Source organism: Gobius niger (genome assembly GCF_951799975.1).
Source record: "Gobius niger genome assembly, chromosome: 10".
Taxonomy (NCBI): domain Eukaryota; kingdom Metazoa; phylum Chordata; class Actinopteri; order Gobiiformes; family Gobiidae; genus Gobius; species Gobius niger.
The window spans coordinates 29,312,567-29,332,496 of NC_136861.1; the positions used below are offsets into that span (position 1 = coordinate 29,312,567).

General features: G+C 42.0%; 1 protein-coding gene across 3 annotated transcripts in view; it reads right to left on the minus strand.

The window, feature by feature from the left end:
- Positions 1–6,879, minus strand: part of cacna1ha (calcium channel, voltage-dependent, T type, alpha 1H subunit a) — a 182,240-nt gene extending 175,361 nt beyond the window's left edge. For 2 of the 3 annotated variants that reach the window (XM_079564002.1, XM_079564001.1), the window contains exons 1-2: positions 6,464–6,878; positions 1,935–2,454 (exon numbers count right to left, since the gene is read on the minus strand). In XM_079564002.1, coding sequence (XP_079420128.1) covers positions 1,935–2,430 — 496 coding nt within the window. In that variant the 5' untranslated portion in view covers positions 2,431–2,454; positions 6,464–6,878. Of the gene's footprint in view, positions 1–1,934; positions 2,455–6,463 lie in introns of all 3 variants that reach the window. The other variant, XM_079564003.1, reaches the window with a different exon arrangement.
- Between the last annotated feature and the right edge of the window lie 13,051 nt (positions 6,880–19,930).

The following is a 19,930-nucleotide window of genomic DNA, read 5'->3' on the forward strand; positions in this document are numbered from 1 at the left end:
CATTTCGAAATGTCAAGTTTCGCTTTCTGGCAACATTAATTTGAGGTGAAATGTTGCAGTTTGTTCCAAGGAAAAATCATAAATGTAATCCTTTGTGCATTTGAATATATTGTATCGCAATACGCATCGTATCGGCCCGTCAGTATCGTGATAAGTATTGTATCGCGCCAAAAATGTATTGTCCCAGCCCCTATAATCTATGGGGCTGAATTATCACCATGACTGAATTCGTGTTAGTCACGTGGCCTTCTGCTTCTTGGCTTTCTGGCGTGCAGTACGTCCTATGCAAAAACACAGCGAGCAATCCAATGCCATGTCAACTCTCAGCCAAGTGGAACCAGAGCTACAGTTCAGAAAACAAATGACTCACAAAAGCAAACACGGCGAAATATGATGCAAATCCAAAAAAAAAAACAGCAGAAGCTACAGGAGCATCCATAAAGCAAGGACATTGATGGATATTTGTGAACCTGCGGGAAGCATGGGAAAAGCAAGTCTCTCATCCGTATGGGAAAGGAGTGGGCAGCGTCTCCCGAGTTATTCATCCGATCGAGCTCTTTTCTACCCCCCTCCCCGTCTAAGCACACTGCTTTGGACGAAAGGCTTGCCATATATTTCACCCGGGGAGCACGGTGTATTGCTTGTCCAGGAAGAGACAATTAATGAAGACAACTGGTGAGGTCATCATTCGGATGAAGCGTGAGGACAGACAGGGTCAGATGCATCAGGGGCTGAGAATCTGAAGGGCGTCAGTGGCATTGTTGGGAGGGGCAGGAGAGTTTCAGGGAAATTTGGGATGGCAAATGTTGCGCTTGGATGTGCGAAATAGGTTTTAATCTTAATTTTAGGAAAATGCTTTTAGATTTGTAAATCGTAATGTTATATGTTAATATGTTTTTCCATCAATCTGTGAACAATTTTGGTGTTAAGGAGTAATTCATTTAAAGACGGTGTACCAGATTGTTCCTGCTGACCCTCGGTTAAATGGTAATAGTTGCTCCCTGAAAGCAGGTGACATGTGTTTATAAACATATCCATTTGAAGAATCGGAATGTTTGGAAAGTGTTAGGAAATCTCAAAATGAAGTTGCACCATACGTAACAACTTAAAGGTGCATTATGCAACTTCTAATGTGCAAAAAAAAAGGTTTTATTTGTGTGTAATTGACCTTTCAGTGACCCTGCAGCTGTATGGTCAGCATGACACCTTCATTTTCCATCACAGTGGCCTCTATGATGCTCCGGTATCAATTGTTTTTGCAGTTTTCTGGTAGGTTTTCACTGCTCTCACCAGAAAACCAACATAGCAATTTATCCTGGAGCGTTGTAGAGGCCACAGCAATCGAAAGTAAAGGCACCAATGCAGCCATGGGGTCACATAAAAGGTCAATTACGCTCAAATATCAAAAACATTTTCCGCATACAAAGTTGCATAGTGCAGCTTTAAAGCCGCATCACCCAAATGACTCCATTGTCACACAGTGAAAGTTGTAGAGAGTTGAGTAAAAGCGTTCAGCTGTCACTCGTTTCTCGCTCTTACAGACCCTTGAGCTAAAAAGGGCGGACCGCTAATGCTAACGTTTTGCTAATTTAGCCTCTGACTTCCTGGTTTGCGCTGGAGGAAATAGCGCTTTTTTTTTTTGGACACACAACAGCGTTTCTTTTTTCTGCCACGTACAGTACGTCGCATTTACAATGTAGATCTATGGTCCCAAAAGAAGTTCACTCTACTACAGGAACATAATTTGATTACCGCAGCTTTAACTAGCAACTGTTCTCATGCATGACGCTTAACAAAAGCCAATTAAAAACTCTGAAAGATGTTTTAGATAAAGTTCCAACAGAATTCCACTTGCGCCCGATAGTTTCTCCCCCCCCCCCTTGGTTTGGTCTTACCGGGATCACCGCTCCGTTCCACATGGCGTGTAAAAGGATATGGGTTACATACGACGCGCAGACACCAGTTGCGAGGCCGCGTGGTTTGCTTTAGGCAGAAGAAGGCCACTGGCGCCAGGGCGGGGTACGGCTGCTGCTCCTCGTCCTCCGAAATACAGTCCGGATCTCGAATGGGCGCCCGGATCCGCACCCCGAGAGTAGGTCCCGCTCCCACCTCGAACTCCCCCGGACCCTTGAGATCCTGGTCCTCTTCCTGGATTTCCGAACTCCACTCTCCGTCTACCTGATCTTTCTCCTCTTCCTCCTCCTCCTCCACCGCCGCCGCGACCTCATCTTCACCTCCTCCCCGTCCTCCCGGGTCTATGTCATCGGGGCCGTCGGGCTCGTTGCCGTGGTAGCGGGAGGGTATGGCCAGAATCACCTGGTCGGGCGGGGGCGACTCGGGATCGGGGTCGTCCTGGTCCGGTCCCACTGGCTGCTGCTGAGGCTGGACCTCTGCGAACTGAAAGCGCGCTCTCCCCTCGCCATCAGTCATGATAGAGCGTCAGGCCGAGCCACTCTGTGAGGAGCAAGGGACAGATTAGAAACACAACGCAGCCAAAATGTCTGGGCTTTGGAACACTGTCCAAAACCTCAATTAAAGGCCCTACAGTACACACTGCAGAAGGCATCTTGTGATGAAAGAAATGTTGTTAAATAAGTACATTTGCCCTTGATTTCAGAATCAAATTTCAAGATATTTACTGTTAAATTAAGACAAAACAACTACAGCAGTTTAATTTCTAGTGCATTTTTATTGTTATTATTTTTTTCTAGTTTTGAGTAGAGTGATTTCTTTTATTGGTCACACTTTATAATTACTACACCTTGTTTAGCCTTGATAAATGATAAATCTCACACTTGTTTATTCTGTAATTTAATTCCTTTAAACAGTAACTATAGTGTTACCTCTTTTTTTAAGTGTAAAGATCTTGCCCCATTGACAGACTTTGTAAAATTCAACTCATGTCTCAAATCAAGGACACAATTACTTATTTCAGAGAAAATTTTGCTCATTTTAAGATAGCTTTATGCAGTGTACCAGATATTTTTACCTGATTCATAACAAACATTCCCAATGCCATTCTGGGATCTGACTTCACGACTTTCAGGGAGAGATATATTGTCACTACAATATAAACATCAACAACTCACTTGCTAGTCTATGCGATTGATTAAAATAGGAAATAAATAGATGCACAGTGATAAAATATGTAAATACATACATACATGATGGACTAAACATTGCATTCCACTACTACTACTACAGACAAATCTGGCATAATGGTTTTCAATGAGGGTGGGCAATACGCCAAGGAAGATCTCATTGACCAACAGGAGAAGTGAATGGGACGCAGTGTCGTTTTTGGCAGCGCTCTTTGTTGTAGTTTTAGTCTTTTGGATGAAGTTGCTTTTGGTTTTAGTCACATTTCAGTCATTTCTAAATTTGATAGTTTTAGTCTAGTTTTAGCCAAGTTATAGTCAGTTCCATTTTTAAAAAAAGTAGTTAAAGGCTCTATACCTGACTTTTCAAAAGATAATTTCCTTTGTGCTCCATATGTGAACATTTTGAATGACATCGCAATTCTTCACGGGGCAAGTTCATATGCCAGTTTTACAACTTTTGGGGTCACTTTTTCGGGATCACTGTCACACTGATGCTGAAAACAATTTGCCTGCCAGTTCTTGAAAAAAACTAAAAGTGTTTAAATGAAATACATGTTGTCTTTTCACAAACGTCCTCTTCATAACTCATTTGAGGAGGGGAAGAAAAATGGAATTCCACTACCTGGATGAACATGAGGTACAGGGCCTTTAACCCAATAAGCTGTGGGTTTTTTATTTTCAGTCTAAGTTTGGAGCTTGGCGTTTGGCACCCATTTCAGCTCAACTCGCTCTGAGTCACTGTGATCTGATTGGCTTCAGAGTTACACTGTAGGTTGTACACTGAGTGACAGTAACATGACGCTAAATAGTGAGCCCTTTATTTCCTGTAAAAAGGCTGAGGCTTCATTGCTCTTCAGTCACAGACTGAGAAGTGAAGAAAGAAGTCATGGAGCTTCTGCCTTAGAACATTACACTTCTGCTGGATGTAAGAGTTCAAAGTTGAAATTCAAGATTCCCTTCGTCACCTTGCATCCAAATGCCCAGACCATAACATCAGGTCCTATAAGGGCTTACACATTTGAAAGAGCTACGCAGCGAGTATTTCAACAAATTAGCTTGTTGAAAATAAGCACTGGAAATTGGGATGAAAGTTGTACTAAGCTTTTGACAGACAGATTAACCACAATAGGCAGAATCGTCATTGTGAACATGACTTTCCCCCAAAGCTCGCTCAAGCTCAAGCTCTGGCTGCTCCCACTCTCATCTCATCCACGAAAACTCATAAACGTCTCGTCATGTTTTAATCACCGAAGAGCAATTCTTTGCTTGTTGCCGTCACGTTATTGTCATTGATAAAAGGTGCATCAACGTAATGATATTGTGTCTTCGTTGACGAAAACAGCAGTGATGGGGCATAGAGCTGCATAAAACTAGACAAAACGCTGAATCACGATACATCGATCTCTTCAAATCAGAAAACAGTCACAGGGATCAGATGAAGATGACATTTTTATTATCATATCTCCAACCCTATGTTCATACCTGTCACATTTACAATAATGTGACTCTAATGTAATGTGACTCTAAACACGACCTAACCAGCCTTTAGTGCAAGAGGGGCAGGTGTAAAACTCTGAAGTCACATTGCTTTTCGTCACCTTTCGAAAGATGTATCTTTAAGTAGACATTTAAGGTTAAATATCTACATAGACAACGGAATCAAACATCTAAAATAAGGTGTTTAGGAGAAAATCCATCATGTTGCAAGCAGGCAGCATCATCCAAAGAGATAAACAGCACTTTTACAAATATAGCTATGTCATTAAAGGGGGCTGTCGAAGGGCCTCCTCCAGAAAATATTATTCTATCATCTTGAAGGTCAGAGGATTTACGCTGGATGACCGGCTTTGGCTCCCTGGCCTGACCTCGGCGCCAAAGCATAGGAAGACCTTTTTCTGTATACGAACTTGAGTATTGTACACGTTTTAAACCCCCAGCTTGAAGCAGACTGTTGAGCCGTTATCTTTTATAATATTTTCTCCAGATGAAAAGCTCCTGAAAGTTATCCATTCTCCTCTTGCCTGAAAGTGAATGAGAGGTTAACCACCTTCCACTTCGATGACTTACAGCGTGAAAAGCCTCTGTTTACGCGCCTTGTTACACTGTGGCCTTTACATGAACTGCTCATGTAAAAGTGATGTAAGAATCTGATACCTTTCCATATCTCTGGAAAGAACAGGGTCGTGTTTCCAGATTGGTAAACGCCATGGCCCCTTTCCCTGTCCCCGAGGTAACTTTCCCTCCGAACACTCTTTCCCCACAGAGTCAGGCCTTGTATGCTTGAACCCCGCACGCCCCCGCCTGAACCGAGCGCATTGTCTCCAGTTCGGCTTTACCCAAATGTAAAACCCTTTTGCAAGCTACGACCTACAAAAGTGATCGCAACTTTTTTTGGTCACATTTTGTTTAGCGTTTTTGTCGTGTTTTCGTAGGTTCTTTTTTTTTAGATGCATTTTTTTGTTTTGCGTTTTCGTCACGTTTTTGTCGCTCTTTTGTGACGTCAGTTGCTTTTTCATCGCTTTTTGTTGTTGTTGCGATGTCGCTGCATTTTTTAAGCGTTTTTGCCTCTATTTTGTTATGCACGGTTATTTTTTTGGTCGCTTTTCCCACGCGTTTTTCCCGTCGCTCTTTCGTCACTTTTCTGTCGCGTTTTTCGTCACTATTTTTGATGCTTGTTTTTTTTTTTAAGCTTTTAGATTTGGGTGGAGGCCAAACAAAAGATAATGTGCTCGGTTCAGGTGGCGGTTAAGCGGTTAACAGATTAAACCCCCCTCCAAAACAAACGCCGCTTTTCGTCTTTATACGTACGGTCACAGCGCAGCGCCTCTTGCCGGTACGCGCAAGTGTTTTACATTACACAGGGAGGCCATGGGAGCGCTGCTGCTGCTGCTGCTGCTGCGTCCCTCTGTCTCCCTCTCCCGTCTTGTTGCTATGTGATGAACAGATGGGCTGCTCTGTTCTGTGCTTTACTGGAGGTTTGTGTTGCCCACACCACGCAGCAGTGGGCAGGGTAATGCGCAAAAAATCAAAACACACACACGCGCAAGAAAAAGGGGGATAAGGCACCCAAAAAATCTGATTAGTGAAATCTGATATCTGCATACTTTTGTGTTTGCTGTCATGTTTTATATTAAGGGTTGGGGGACAATAGCACGGGGGTGAAGAAGCAGGAGCGTTGTCAAATGCAAAAAGCTGTGGAAAGTACTTTACGCGCAAGGCGGCCATGAGGAACAGCGCGCCCATCACCTGTGCAGTCGCGTCTTTTGTCTTTCCCAAAAGTCCACACCTACCCACAAGCTTCCGAGTCTACACTGGGGATACTACAGACGGCAGATAAAAAGTTGAATGCATGAAACAAATACCTTAAAGAGACGGAATCGGAAGTTCCCATAAGCATGATCCGTGACTTTCCGCGTCTCGTTAACCAGCCTCTTTTCCCAGCAATCCTTTTTCCCGTTCGAAGGGGAAGAAGAAGGAAAAAAAAAAAATCCCCACTATAGTTCCCACTCTTTACGCAGAGGAAATATAATCCAAAATCACGGGGAGTATCCACAGAGTCACTTGCAAAAGCGTTTTTTTTTGTTTGTTTTTTTGTTTGTGTTTTTCTTTCCGGGCGTTAACGTTCAAAGATTATCCAGAATCTCCACGCGTCCGTCCGTCCGTCCGTCCATGTTCGCTGAGGTGTCGGTTGCGCAGCGTGGAGCGGAGATGCGCGCCTGGACTGTGACTGGGAGAGAGATTGTGTGAGTGTGTGGGCTGCTGGGCTTCTCTGCCGGTGCGAGAGAGAGAGAGAGAGAGAGAGAGAGAGAGAGAAAGGGTGAGGGAGAGAGAGGCGACTCAAACTTGGCCCCGTGTGACGCGCACGAAGCGAAGGCTGAAACACCAGAAAAAAGAAAAAGAAAATGGTGCCATGGTGTACACGCGCCATGCAGCCTGCAGGAGATAATGGAAACGGACTGAAATATATATTAGACTGCATATACTGCGGTAAGGATGTTGCTGGGTTAGATAAAACATACAATAGGCGTCTCTTAAGAAAGTGATAGAGAGTGGCAGGATGTAGGCAATTGGTCCTCGAGCATCTTCTGGCGGATGATTTTGAGAACTATACATACTCTATTGTATCCAGACGTGATCATATTGGCAAATACACTGCCTGACCAAAAAAGTACAACACAAAAGGTCACAGGCTCTAATATTTTGGTTGGATCGCCTTTAGCTTTTGTTGTGGCATTAGTTTGAAAAGCTTCTGCAGTGTTGCATTCATTTTTCACCAAGATCTTGTGTTGATAATGTGAGAGTGTGACCACTGCGCAAAGACTTCTCCAGCACATCCCAAAGATTCTCAAAGGGGGTTACGATCTTGGCCCCTTCCGAAACGAGCAGATTAGTAAGAGGTCTGACGCCAAACCGGATGTGCCTCAGCGTCCGCCATGACAAGAAGCTTCCGAATTGGGCTGCCAGTTAGGAAGTTAGGGAAAGAAGCCTCAGTGCTAACTATCATAGCCACTTAAGTATAGGGACCTCTGGTGCTAACTAACCGGTGATTAGGAGCTATGTGCCATCCCATAAGCCACTGCACCGCCAATCCCCCCACCCCCCTCGCCCCCACCCTCGAGTGATTCATGCACAACCAAGAAAAATAAGATTCTGCACAAGCCAAACTATATAAAAGTGGCAAAATACATATTGTCGTCCCCACAGCTCAGTCACATGTCAGTCACATGTCAGTGTGTTAAAGAGCCGCCTCAGTAAATGACTTAAATGCAGTTTGTGCTTTTGTGCTTTTGCTTTCATTTAGTATAAAGTTTAAACTTATGCCACTTGGCTAATTTGCTGCTGTAGCTTTATGAAACAGCTGTTGAGATAAAATAATGCTAAAGGGAAATGTGAAGGAAGACTTTAAAGAAGAAAAAAAAAAACAGCTGTTGGTGATGTCACTTCCCCTTCCCCTGGGTAAGGGCGGTCGAATTGGGAAAACAGCTCTGAAGCTCTAGTTCACAGATCAGAGATCAGAGATCTAACAGTCGACCCCATGAAAGGTTGAGGATTAATTGCTAGTGTTAGTACTTAGAGGCTACAATTTGATGGTTTCAGATGCAGCCTTTGACTCTATGGTGGACAATCCATGTGCGAAAAGTAAGTCTCGTACTTCCTGAATCGCTCTTTCACATCGAGAGCCCAATGAATCCTGGTATTGTCATCTTGAAATATGCCCGTGCCATCAGAGAAGAATAAATTCATTAATGGTATAACCCGGTCATTCAGGATGTTCAGGCTGATCTCATTTTTTGGGCACATAGTGTTGCTGAACCGATAGACCTGCTAAACTGCAGCAAGATCATAAGAGTTATGTTCAGGCAGTGTATGATTAACCTCTTTACCCTCGACTTAACTGAGCACATTTTCTCCAGCTCTGCTTTACCCAAATCTGTCAAATTTACCCAAAGCTTCTTGGAAAAAGCATAAAAAAGAGTGAGAAAAATAGCAAGAAAACAGTGATGAAAAGGCAACAAAACAAGTGTCAGAACCGCAATATGAAAGTGATGAGGAAGAAGAAGAAAAACACAACAAAACAAGCGACAACAAAGTGATGAAAAAGCAACTAAACAGTTACCAAAACCCCCCACAAAAATACAACAAAATAGCGATGACAATGACAAGAAAATCAGTTAGATCATTTTTGCAATTCTTAGCTTTCAAATGAGGCGTTACTCTGACCTATAGACTGTACCTCCAGTCAAGAAGCTTTTAGATTTGGGGAAAACTGAACAAGAGAAAATGTGCTCGGTTAAAGCGAGGGTTAAGCGTCTCTTACCGTATGAGAATCATTGGAAACCATCTTGGAAAAAGGGACCCATAGCATGCAGACTTTTTGGACGGGCTTCTGTGAAACACACGGTGCTCCATTTATGCCATATTCAGTGCATTTACAGCCCCTCTATAAGTGAACAAAACAGAAGACGCTTGGAGCGCTGCACTGTTTGGGTCTGTTTTATGCGCTAGAAACCATTAGCTATGGGACAGAGTGTTATTTTTCACAGGCTTGGGTATGGTCGCCCCAAGCCCCCTGTCACTGCGTTATATTGCTCCAGTTGTAGCTTTCAATAATACTGAGTAGAAGCCATTTGTTCGGAGTTAATGTGATAAAGAACGTGTACTTGCAAGAACAATGAGCTGCTTTCCTTAGTTCTAAGTCATTTTTTATCGTCAGTTCAAATAAGGAGGAAGGATGAAATGGCATTGCTGTAAAACCCCGGTGCAAATGACAACACTAATCTATAGAAAGATAAATGAACGCTAAAGAATCGAGAGTATGGGTGGTTTCCTGGAGATACATGATACTCCTGACCCTGAATTGGACAAAAATCCCTACATGGGCAATAAAGCACACCTTAGTCCCTTTTTTTTTTTTTTTTAACTTCGGCAACTGCCCCGCACCTGTCACTCTTTACGGGGCTTCTTTTTCTGTTCAAGCAAGCCCAGTAAAAAGCAGTTTGAGATCTGGCTCGCAAAAAACATCAAGGCTGTCCCTCACCGCTGAATCATCCACTTTGTTGTCAGAACTTTTTTTTTTTCTCTCTAAATAGGTCGTCTTGTAAAAAAATTGTAACAACAAATGTAACAGGTGTTTGCTAACGGTGTCGTCAAACTAACATTCCCGGTGAAACCATAAAGAGGAAACCACGTTGTCTTTGCCAAAAACATTTTTTTTTGTATGTATGATGTCATCCTCCTCTGTCCAACAGTGATGATAAAACATTATGCTACATGTCGTCAGCCTCGTGGCATTCAATCCATAGTCATGCTTTTTACAGTTACACTTAACAACTCCACTGTGATGGTTAGACAGGAGATCTTTTGTTGTGCAGGGTTTCTACGGGTGGCAGCAAATCAAACTCCTCAGCATGTTTAATTTCATAAGATGTGTAAACATTCAAACAAACAGGGGAACAAGGGGACATTTTTATATTCAAGACAAAATTGGAAACAACGGGGAACTTATGAGCAAAACGGATTGTGTAAAATTTCAGTCAGAGCTGAACTTAATTTGTTTTAGACCAGAGTTTTTGTGTTTTTGGCAAATGTCTGCAGTAATAAAATAGTTTACCAATGTTATTGTTGTGGGTTCTGTCTTGAAGGAAAAATTATAGATTTGATGCCAGTTTTAATCTAATTTAAAGGGACGATATGGAGTTTAAAATGTTAAAGCTGAGTATTTTCCTCCCCCGACATGTTCCAGCAATGTTCTAATGTGTAGAATGAGCTCAGACCTGTTCACCACAACTGCCTGTCACTCAAAAAGTTGTTACTTCGGGTCTGAAGTGCCGTCATGCACAAGCTTAATATACAACCTGCAGTTACGCGCAAGATCTGAGGCGGCAGTAGTGAGTATAAAATGACCAACTTGCATCTAGTCCCTTTACTGCTTTTCAATGACATTTAAGGGCTTAATTTTGGCACAATTTATTTCACGACTTTTAATGCTTTTTAATGCCCTGGTCTCATTGTGACAAAACCTCTGATTGGATGACGACAGAGCCAAGAGCCGACATAAAGATATGAAACTTAGAAAGAGAAAATCTGAATTTAGCATAATGATAGTATCATCAGAGCGTGTTGTAAGACAGAAGGATTTAGCGCATAACTCTACATTGAAAAAAACTGAGCGAGGAAACTGGATTTGATCACGAGTTTGCTGAGCAGAGGTTACTTCAGACGGGTGAGTGAAAGTTTGTTTATTTTCGCTGGTGGCCACTGCGCCATCGTGTCTGTTTGGTTTTTAATGAGGCTATTGTTGTGCTGTTAGCTAGCGTGGTGTGTTCAGTGGGTTGGATTTGTTTGCGTTTTGTTTTTGGTCGTAAACTGTGTGTGTAGTCGATGGCACTGAAGACCGTGTGTACGTTCTTTATTCCCTCTGGTCAAATGTGTGTGTGTTGGGATAAAGTTGCTAGTTGTCATTGTGTTGCTAGTTGCTGTAGAGGTAGAGGCTCTATGGGAAGTGGATTTATGCAAGAAACATTTATTTATGTATTACCTGTTTGCAAACCTGTTTGTTTTTTCTTTGATGGCACATTTTTCTTGCTTTTTTCCATTTCTCCCCTCTGTGCATTACAGCTTTACAGGAGGAGCGGGTATGGCTTATGTAAATGAGCCCTATTGTTACTCGAGCAGCAGAGAGAGGTGAGAACAGCCAAATGTTTAGAGGCCTTTTTCTGCCTTTTGGGCTTTTTTGAGTTGTTAAATTCAAATCACCGCTATGTGTCCAAATATTGTTGTGCTTTGTTGGAAAGCTTGGAGACTATACCATAACAATCTGTGAAAAGCTCAAATGCCCCAGAACTGACTTGTGTCCCTGATTCCTGTGACTTGGCACATATGTGACCATTTTGTTTTGAATCATCCATTTTTTTTTTCATGTGGCGTAGAGTGAAACAGTCCTCAAAACTCGCTCTTATTCTGTAAAATTCACATTCATGCTCCCCATAGACTTCAAATATTAAAATCAAGTATTAAACATTTAAATGGCTGGGGTAAAGATGGGTGAAGCGCCATGGCAAAATCTCTACCCACAGTCTCCTATCCTGGTACCGTATTACAGGACCTTACCAGGCAGGTAACACGGGAACCTTCCACGGCTAATTAGCGTGATTAGACACTATGATCCGGTCTGCAGCGTTAGCGTGCGTAGCGGCTCTGGTAAACAAACCGCATTAGCGCGCAGTTTGTTGATGCCCGTGTACTCGTAATCAGCATTATTTTTCATCTTTTAGCCGAGCGCGTTTGTCACGGTTCGGCGCCCGGACTCCATCGGGCCGCCGCTCCGAGCCGCGTCAACCCTCTTTACGGCCAATTTGATTTGACGATCAATTTGAAATCCCATGCTGCGCGGACGATCCATCACAAACGCGTACACAAAGCTTAATGAAGAGGCATCGGAGAGTGCAGAGAGGAACGAGGTCGAGTTCATTTTTTAATCAGCAGTTCCATATAAAGGACCAACATATACAAGCATAAAAAACACTAAAGTAGTCGGCCGTATTTGATAACATGAGCCTCCGCTACCTCCTATGAAACTATGGCTGTTGACATTTTTCTAATAGACAATTAATATACCACGAGAAGCACAAACACACAATGGTTCAGGACTGACTGTTCACTGAATGATCAACCGCCATTTTAAGAGGAAACAAACTTGTTCCTTACACAAACATTACATAAAAACTGTCTTGATTGTACCACGGTGCTTCCAGTGTTTACAAGACGAGCAGGCTAATGTAGCTAACTAGCTGCTAACGGCTTTGGCCAGTCTTAGCCGCTTAATGCTTAGAAACTTTCTGCATCTGTAAAACAAATCCAGCAACTAAAAAGTACTCAGGAAGGGCTAACAAGCCCATCTGGAGCAAAAAAAAAATAAAAAAAATTCTATGTTAGCAAGTTAGCGCGAGCTAGCAAGAACAAGTAAGGCTGGTGTAAAATGAGGCCAATCTAGTAGTAACTAACCATCTGAATACTTGTATGTAAAAGTACAACAAAGGCAATAAGCAACTTTTGGACAGTTTTGGAAAGTTTAAGATAAGTCTTGGAAAAATTCACTTGTTACATCAGCTCTCAAGGAAAATACTCAGGGTGTGCTAAACAGACAGGAAAATGTACAAACCACTAAACAGTAAATAGAGTTACATTATGTACAATTAGTAATTAAAAAAAAAAAACTTTGAAAAGGCAAGAAATAAAAATAATAAAACATAAAAAAAATTCAAACAGAATGTAAAATGTATAAAAACATCAGTAATTGCAGCAAGTTCACAGTCATAGTGCAGGTGATTGATAAGTGCTCAAGTAAAGTAGCTAAATACTAAATCTGCTGAGCAAGTCAGTTTATTAAAGGGACTATACAGAGTTTAAAAATGTTAAAATGAGTATTTTCCTTCCCCTACATGAGCTCAGACCTGTTCACCACAATTGCCTGCAAAATCCTGCACTGTCACTCAAAAAGTTGTTACTTTGGGTCCGAAGTGCCGTCATGCATGAGCTTAATATAGAACCTGCAGTTACGCATAAGACCTGAGGTGGCAGTAGTGAGTATAAAAATGACCAACTTGATTCCAGTCCATTTAAAGGGACTATACAGAGTTTAAAAATGTTAAAATTAAGTATTTTCCTCCCGCTACATGTTCCAACAATGTCCTAATGTGTAGAATGAGCCCAGACCTGTTCACCACAACTGCCTCTAAAATCCTGCACTGTCACTCAAAAAGGTGTTAATTTGGGTGCGAAGTGCCGTCATGCACAAGCTTAATATAGAAGCTGCATGTATGACCTGAGGTGGCAGTAGTGAGCATAAAATGGCTAACTTGCATCTAGCCCCTTTAAGTATGTTTGAAGACAATGTCTTGTGCTTGTATTGCTATTCGGTATCGGAGAGTACTTGAATGAAAGTACTTATACTCATATCAGTTTGAAAAAAATATTCAAATGGCCTCCCTTACAAAAGACAATATAAAAAAGTATTTTACAAATGTGACCTGCCAAAATGGACTAAAAGGCGGTGGCTCAAATCCGTCAGCGTGACAGCAGCAGTAAAAGGCTGCAGGAGGAGTTGTCAGTAATTGACATTATGATGAGGAGGATAAATGAAGTTCAAAAGAGCCCTGTGGATGGAAGCTCTGGGGGTTTATTCTGACATCTCTCTGCTGTAAACTGTTATATAGACATGTCACTCAGGGAGCGCTCGCTCATGCTAATGCTTTACTGTGACATTACACGGACAGTTATGTGGGGAATAGTGGCATAATGAGCTGTGTGTCATACTCCAGGTACTTCCTAACTCAAGGGCTGGTCATTTATCAGAATGTTGGCGACTAAAACATCAAATCATCTCACAAAATCTTCTTAAAGCCATTTACCCTAAAGATAGATTAATATCAATGACAACTCACCTTCATGTAGCCTACCTTCTGTAAATGACTTGTTGAGAAATATCTGAGGCCATTGTGATTTCATAACTAAACATACAGCTCATTGCAATGACCACAGTCAGTCTGAAAAGGAAAATCAAACACGACGTTACATTTGCTTATTTTATTCTCCAGGCCCGGAGCAATTACACGGTTTGTCCGAGCGCCACTTGTCACATCACATAACACTGTTAACTAGCTGGTCAGCAAAGCACACGCCTGCCCTGCACTCCCCTCAAGGCCCTGCCAATCATCCGGCGAAAAGGTGACCCCCACTGTGTGAGACCAATGCCCCCAATCAAGAGGGAACGGGACGACGGTTGTTATAGGCGGACAAATTATTCCTCCAAAGACAACTTGCCTTTTGGCACTTTCACAGCGTAATACGGTGTAATAGCGATCGCCACAGAAGACCAGTAAAATGCTGGGCGCACGGACGCGAGCCTGCTGCCAACTTCCTCCGGAGTGAGCCGGAGCCCGCGCAAAGAGGTGGATGTTCTTCTTTTAAGACTTGCGGTAATAAAGACGTGTCCCTGGAAGGCTATTAGCAAAGCAGATCAGAGGGAACGGGGGACACGCTGCTGGATGTGCTTAGAATTTGTGAACATGACGTGAAAGAGAGAGAGAGATGTGATGTGATGTAAGGCAAAACACAGCTTAATGGATTGTGAATTTAAAAAGAAAAAGGAAGAAGACAGCAATTACAATGACGTGCATGTGAACATTGCAATAAGTCAGGCTTTAAAGGGCGGGTGTTATGCAAAATCGACTTTTTAAAGCTTTTCACATTATGCTACAGCGTTCTCTCATCACAAATATACAAGGAGCTGTGTTTTAACCTACTCACACAGCTTTGAGTAATCTTTGAAGCTTCTCGAGTGGTTGGCAGCGTAGCGACCGCTCACAAACATCTCCTCCTGTGGTCTTCCATACACAGGAAATGCTTTCTTCACCTCTCGATCGCTTGCTAAACATATTCCTTCATTGTGAATCGAAATCATTCGCCAGCCACACAGGACGCAGGGACTCGTTTTTCCTCTCTCTTTATTGAAACAGCTGTACAGCAAAGAAGAGCTAGAGGGGGGTGCGTGGGAGGGGCTTACGGATGGATCCAGGAAGTAGGGATGGGCGGATCGATACCAGATTCTGTTTGTCAATAAAGTATTAATTTTAAACTTTGCTTATGTATTTAATTTCAAATTAGCATTGCTTAATTAACCAGTTAAAGTAATATCATTTAATTTACCTATTAATTATATAAAATAACCAGTTTTAGAAATGTATATTGATTGAAATACATTCACCCATATAAAATGACCAGTATAGGCATCGGTGTTGGTATCGAGAAAAATGATCCCAAAGTATCGGTATCGTATCCAGTGTTAATTTTGACAACATATTTTAATTTAGTTTTAATCTTAGTCTTTTGACTAAAATGTAATTTAATTTTAGTCGAGATTTTGTCCAAAAAATCTTTTCAATTTTAGTCTAGTTTTAGTCGACTAAAATTGCTTGTCAATTTAGTCGACTAAATTTAAGTCGACTTTGCATTGATAATATTCATTATAATCATATTTAATCTTGTTTCTCTGCTTCATGGAGCTGCTCCACATGAACAAAGCTCAGAGCTGATCCTTTGGCAGAGAATTTATCTAAGGCTCTTTCAGACGGTCAATAAAAGTTTGGATGATTTTAGTCTCTCCTTTTCATTTTTATTTAGTCTTATTTTAGTCGACTAAAATATCTGGACATTTTAGTCATAGTTTTAGTCTCATGAAAAACTTTGAATTTAGTTTTAGTCCAATTTTAGTCGTCAAAATTATCACTTTGACTAAAATGAAGACTAAATATTTTAGTCGACGAAATTAACACTGATTGTATCCATTCCAAAAAATGTGGTATCGCCCATCCCTACCAGGAAGTGAAATGACAGGATTTTTGTTTCAGCTGTTTTAGAATAATATTACATTTTTGCTGCCTTAGTTCATTATTATTGAAACAAAGGATGTACCCACTTATTCCTTGCTGTCCTGTGAATGTTTATATGCTATGGCCAATAAAAACTAAAAACACACTCTTGTGATTTTAATAAAGATCAGACCACATTTTATGACGAATGTAGGTAGAAATTCAAAGGGACTATACAGAGTTTAAAAATGTTTAAAATTAAGTATTTTCCTCCCCTTACATGTTCCAGCTTGTTCACCACAACTGCCTCTAAAATCCTGAACTGTCACTCAAAAAGTTTTACTTCGGGTCCGAAGTGCCGTCATGCACGAGCTTAATATAGAAGCTGCAGTTACACATGTGACCTGAGGTGGCAGTAGTGAGTATAAAATGGCAAACTTGCATCTAGCCCCTTTAAGAAATTCCAAACAGTGTACTTACTTTTTCCTCTCACTGTAGGCTGCCTATTTAATCACGGTGCCCTTCCACATACATTGTGGAGAGAGGACAGCTTCAATCACACTTCGTGCTCAGCAACAGAATGCTCTTCTTGGAAGCTGTGCAGCCGCTAGTGGTCAAGGCCGCCGCGAATCTGACGACTCTATCCTCAGTGTTGTGGGTTTGTGTCTCCGCTCTGACAATTCGCCCAGTGTCTCTCCCTGCTCTTCAGCCCCTTTCACCATTGAACGAAGCATAAAAAAAATCATCAAAAAAGGGTATACACTTCAATTTCACATCGATTTGAAAACAAGTAAAATCTACATACCCTCTATTTCAAGTAGAACTGGCAAACACTCATCCCACTGCTCCGCTCCAGCCCAAACAAAAACCCATTTCGAGGGGGCGACATTCCTGGAAATACTAATATGTCAGTGAAAAATAGGGCGAATAGTGCGGTCAATACAAAATGGCACTGACCATTAGCCGTGTCATTAGCGGCGGCTGTCTGTCTGCGCTGCGGATCGTTAACTGCATTCATCTCAGATTTGGCCAAGTCACACAGTATAAACAAATGTCTCCAGTTTCAGCATTAATTATTTTTCAAAAACAGGTCAATCGTGTTCTCAGACATGTTTTTGAATCGAGCTCCAGAGCACAGTGCGTGTTATAAAACTGTTTAGGATATACAAATTCAGGAGCATAAACATGAGATATGGACTGCAAAACCAAAAGGGAAATATCTTGCATTTAATAACATATTTGTAGGAGGTTTAAATTTCAGAATATATATAAAATAATTGCTACTTTCTATTCAGTTGCGAAAGGCAAGCAAGTTCCTGCTAACTTCCTACGCTAACGACTCTCTCCTGTTAGCCGTGTCTTTATTCAACTTTATTGAAATGAATAAGTAAGTAAGTTTTAAGCCGATGTATAATTACTTAAAACAGATAAAAACACTTTACTCAGGGTGTAAATACTTAATCAGAGGAGAGTTGTTTATAAACTTAAGTGTTTTAGCTTTGAAGCCAAGCGCTAAAGCTAATTCGATGCTAACAAATATTGAAAAAGTGCCAAAATCTGATTTTTTTTTTTTTAAAGAAACACAGTCTTCATGTTTATTTAAGTTTCTTTTGTGTGTTTTTTTCATCATAGTTCATTATTAATTTCCCTAAAAATAAGGACAGGAAGTAGTCGCTGCCAACAGGAAGTTAGCCTGTACCCTCAGTTAGAAGCCTGACGTACTGCTGTACAGGTGGAGAAAAGTTCCATCTCGGCTTCGGTATTCAATTTATGACATTATATACTGCCGCCCGTGTGGATCGATATTAAAGCATGCTCATCCCACAGATAATCAATACGGCTGCTGGCAACGTGCCGTTTCATTCCTCCACTTGTCCTGTCTCTTCTCCCATCCCCCCCAGTTCCAGTTACTTCTAGCTACTACACCTTTTTCTCTTTAAAGACCACAGACCAGAGTGACCCAGTGAGACAAAAGCAGTACTTCACAATTCACTGCAGTTGTTTTTTTTTTTGCCAGAAAATTCCGGCCTTGCTGAGCTGGGTTTGATGGTGGTCACGGAGGCGCAAGCTTCTGGGAAGGTCGGGGAGCGAGGTACACATGGCCTAATAATCGTACTATGGCGATATGCTTAAAAAAATAAAATAACTGAGGCTGTATATGGAAGGGCAAGAAGATAGAAAATAACAGCAGTTCTTAATGGCATTGTCTCCTGATATATCAGTATTCGCTGGGGACCCGATACAATGTGTGATTAAAGGAGCTTTTGAAAGAAACAAAGAAGCTCCAACAGCTACAAACACAAGTATAAAGATCAGTAATTGCCTGCAGTATCTTATGTTCTTCACAAAAACATGCAAAATGACAGTTTATAGCCGTTCTCAATAAGATACAACTCTCAGTCAATGTACACACACACAAGCCGGTATAGAGAGCTAACCTTGCACTAACAAATCAATGGCACCATGATAAAAAAGCAGACGACACTTCCGGATTCAAAAACAGATTGAGTGCTTCTGATGTAGAAGGGGAAATGGCCAAATTAAACATGGTGACTCAAACATGTGGATGAAGATCTGAGCTCACCACCACTGTGGGTCAACCTGACCGGCATGCTTTTGGAGGTCGGAGGCCGCCAGTGCTCCTCTGATCCTCTGAAACGGTGCACCGCCTCCAGAGCGTGGTGTCCTGCACTGCTCAGCTCCTCCACCACTTCCTCCTGCGCAGCTCCCTCCGCTCCACAACAGCCTTCCAGATTGAGTGCTTCTGATGTAGGAAGAAGAAATGGCCAAATAAAACATGGTAGCTCAAACGTGTGGATGAGGCAAAACACTACAGCTGTTTTTGAGGAAGGAACATCGTCACAATAACATGACAAATCAAAACGGATATGTGACATAAACCGCAGCATTTCATCACCTTTGTTAAAATCGAAACCAACACTGGCTTTGCTCTCGACAAAGATCTCACGCACGGTGGACTTGGAGGGTCTGAAAGCTCTGAGACGGCTGCAAAACACACGCTATAGCTAAAAGATTAGATTTTATCTCCGGATGCACCGAGATCATCGCCTCTCATTGCTCCCTTTCCGCGCGCCTTATCCCACCCACACATATGCCCGGGCCGCTCCCTTGGGTGCCCCCCAGTCGCCGCGTTATAGGCCGGCATGTTCTGACGTATGAGCGGAGAGGAGGGTATCCTACCGAGGGCTTCCCCCAGCAGCAGCAGCAGCAGCACGCATGGATCCCTCCTCCTCCTCCCATACTGTACACGTGCAGACTGCAGAGAGAGTGTATCGCACAAAGCTACTGAAAGATGAATCCGTCTGATGTATTATTGAAATATGGCGAGGCGAAGAACATGGGGCGGTGGGGTGAAAGGCGGGGGGGGGGGGATGTTTTTGCGGTGAGGGCTTAAGCGGAGCAAGTCATGTGTCAAGAAGTGAGTTTATATAAGCTGTAATTATGTGTGATCTATAAAGGCTTTGTGAATCCCGTCCAAAAGGATCAAACTGGGACTCGTTCACGGCCCTTATGTACAGCAAGGCTTCACAGTGCCAGTTACGGGACGCTACAACCTCTTCTAGCGTTGCTTCTCGCTGCCTGTTTTGAATTCAGATGTTTGACTAATAAACATCGCAAGCATCAAATATAGATGTGTTGCCTTGGGAAGCCGAACCTGTCAGAAACTCTTAAAGAATGAATTGTATTTACCAAAAAGAAAAACACACATGGGACATAGAGAAATAAAAAAAGAGGCTTTGGAACAGACAAAAATAGCAACACATCTGAAATGAATTGGAAGAGCAGTCCAATTAAAATGACTTTATAATGACTTTACTTTGAAAATAATGCAATAAATTGAATACTATTAATGCTGCTTAGACCTGGTTTAGTCCTGCTTGCAGCTCATTTTCTTATAAAACAGTCGGGAAACAGTCTCCTCAGTTTGAAAACCTTATT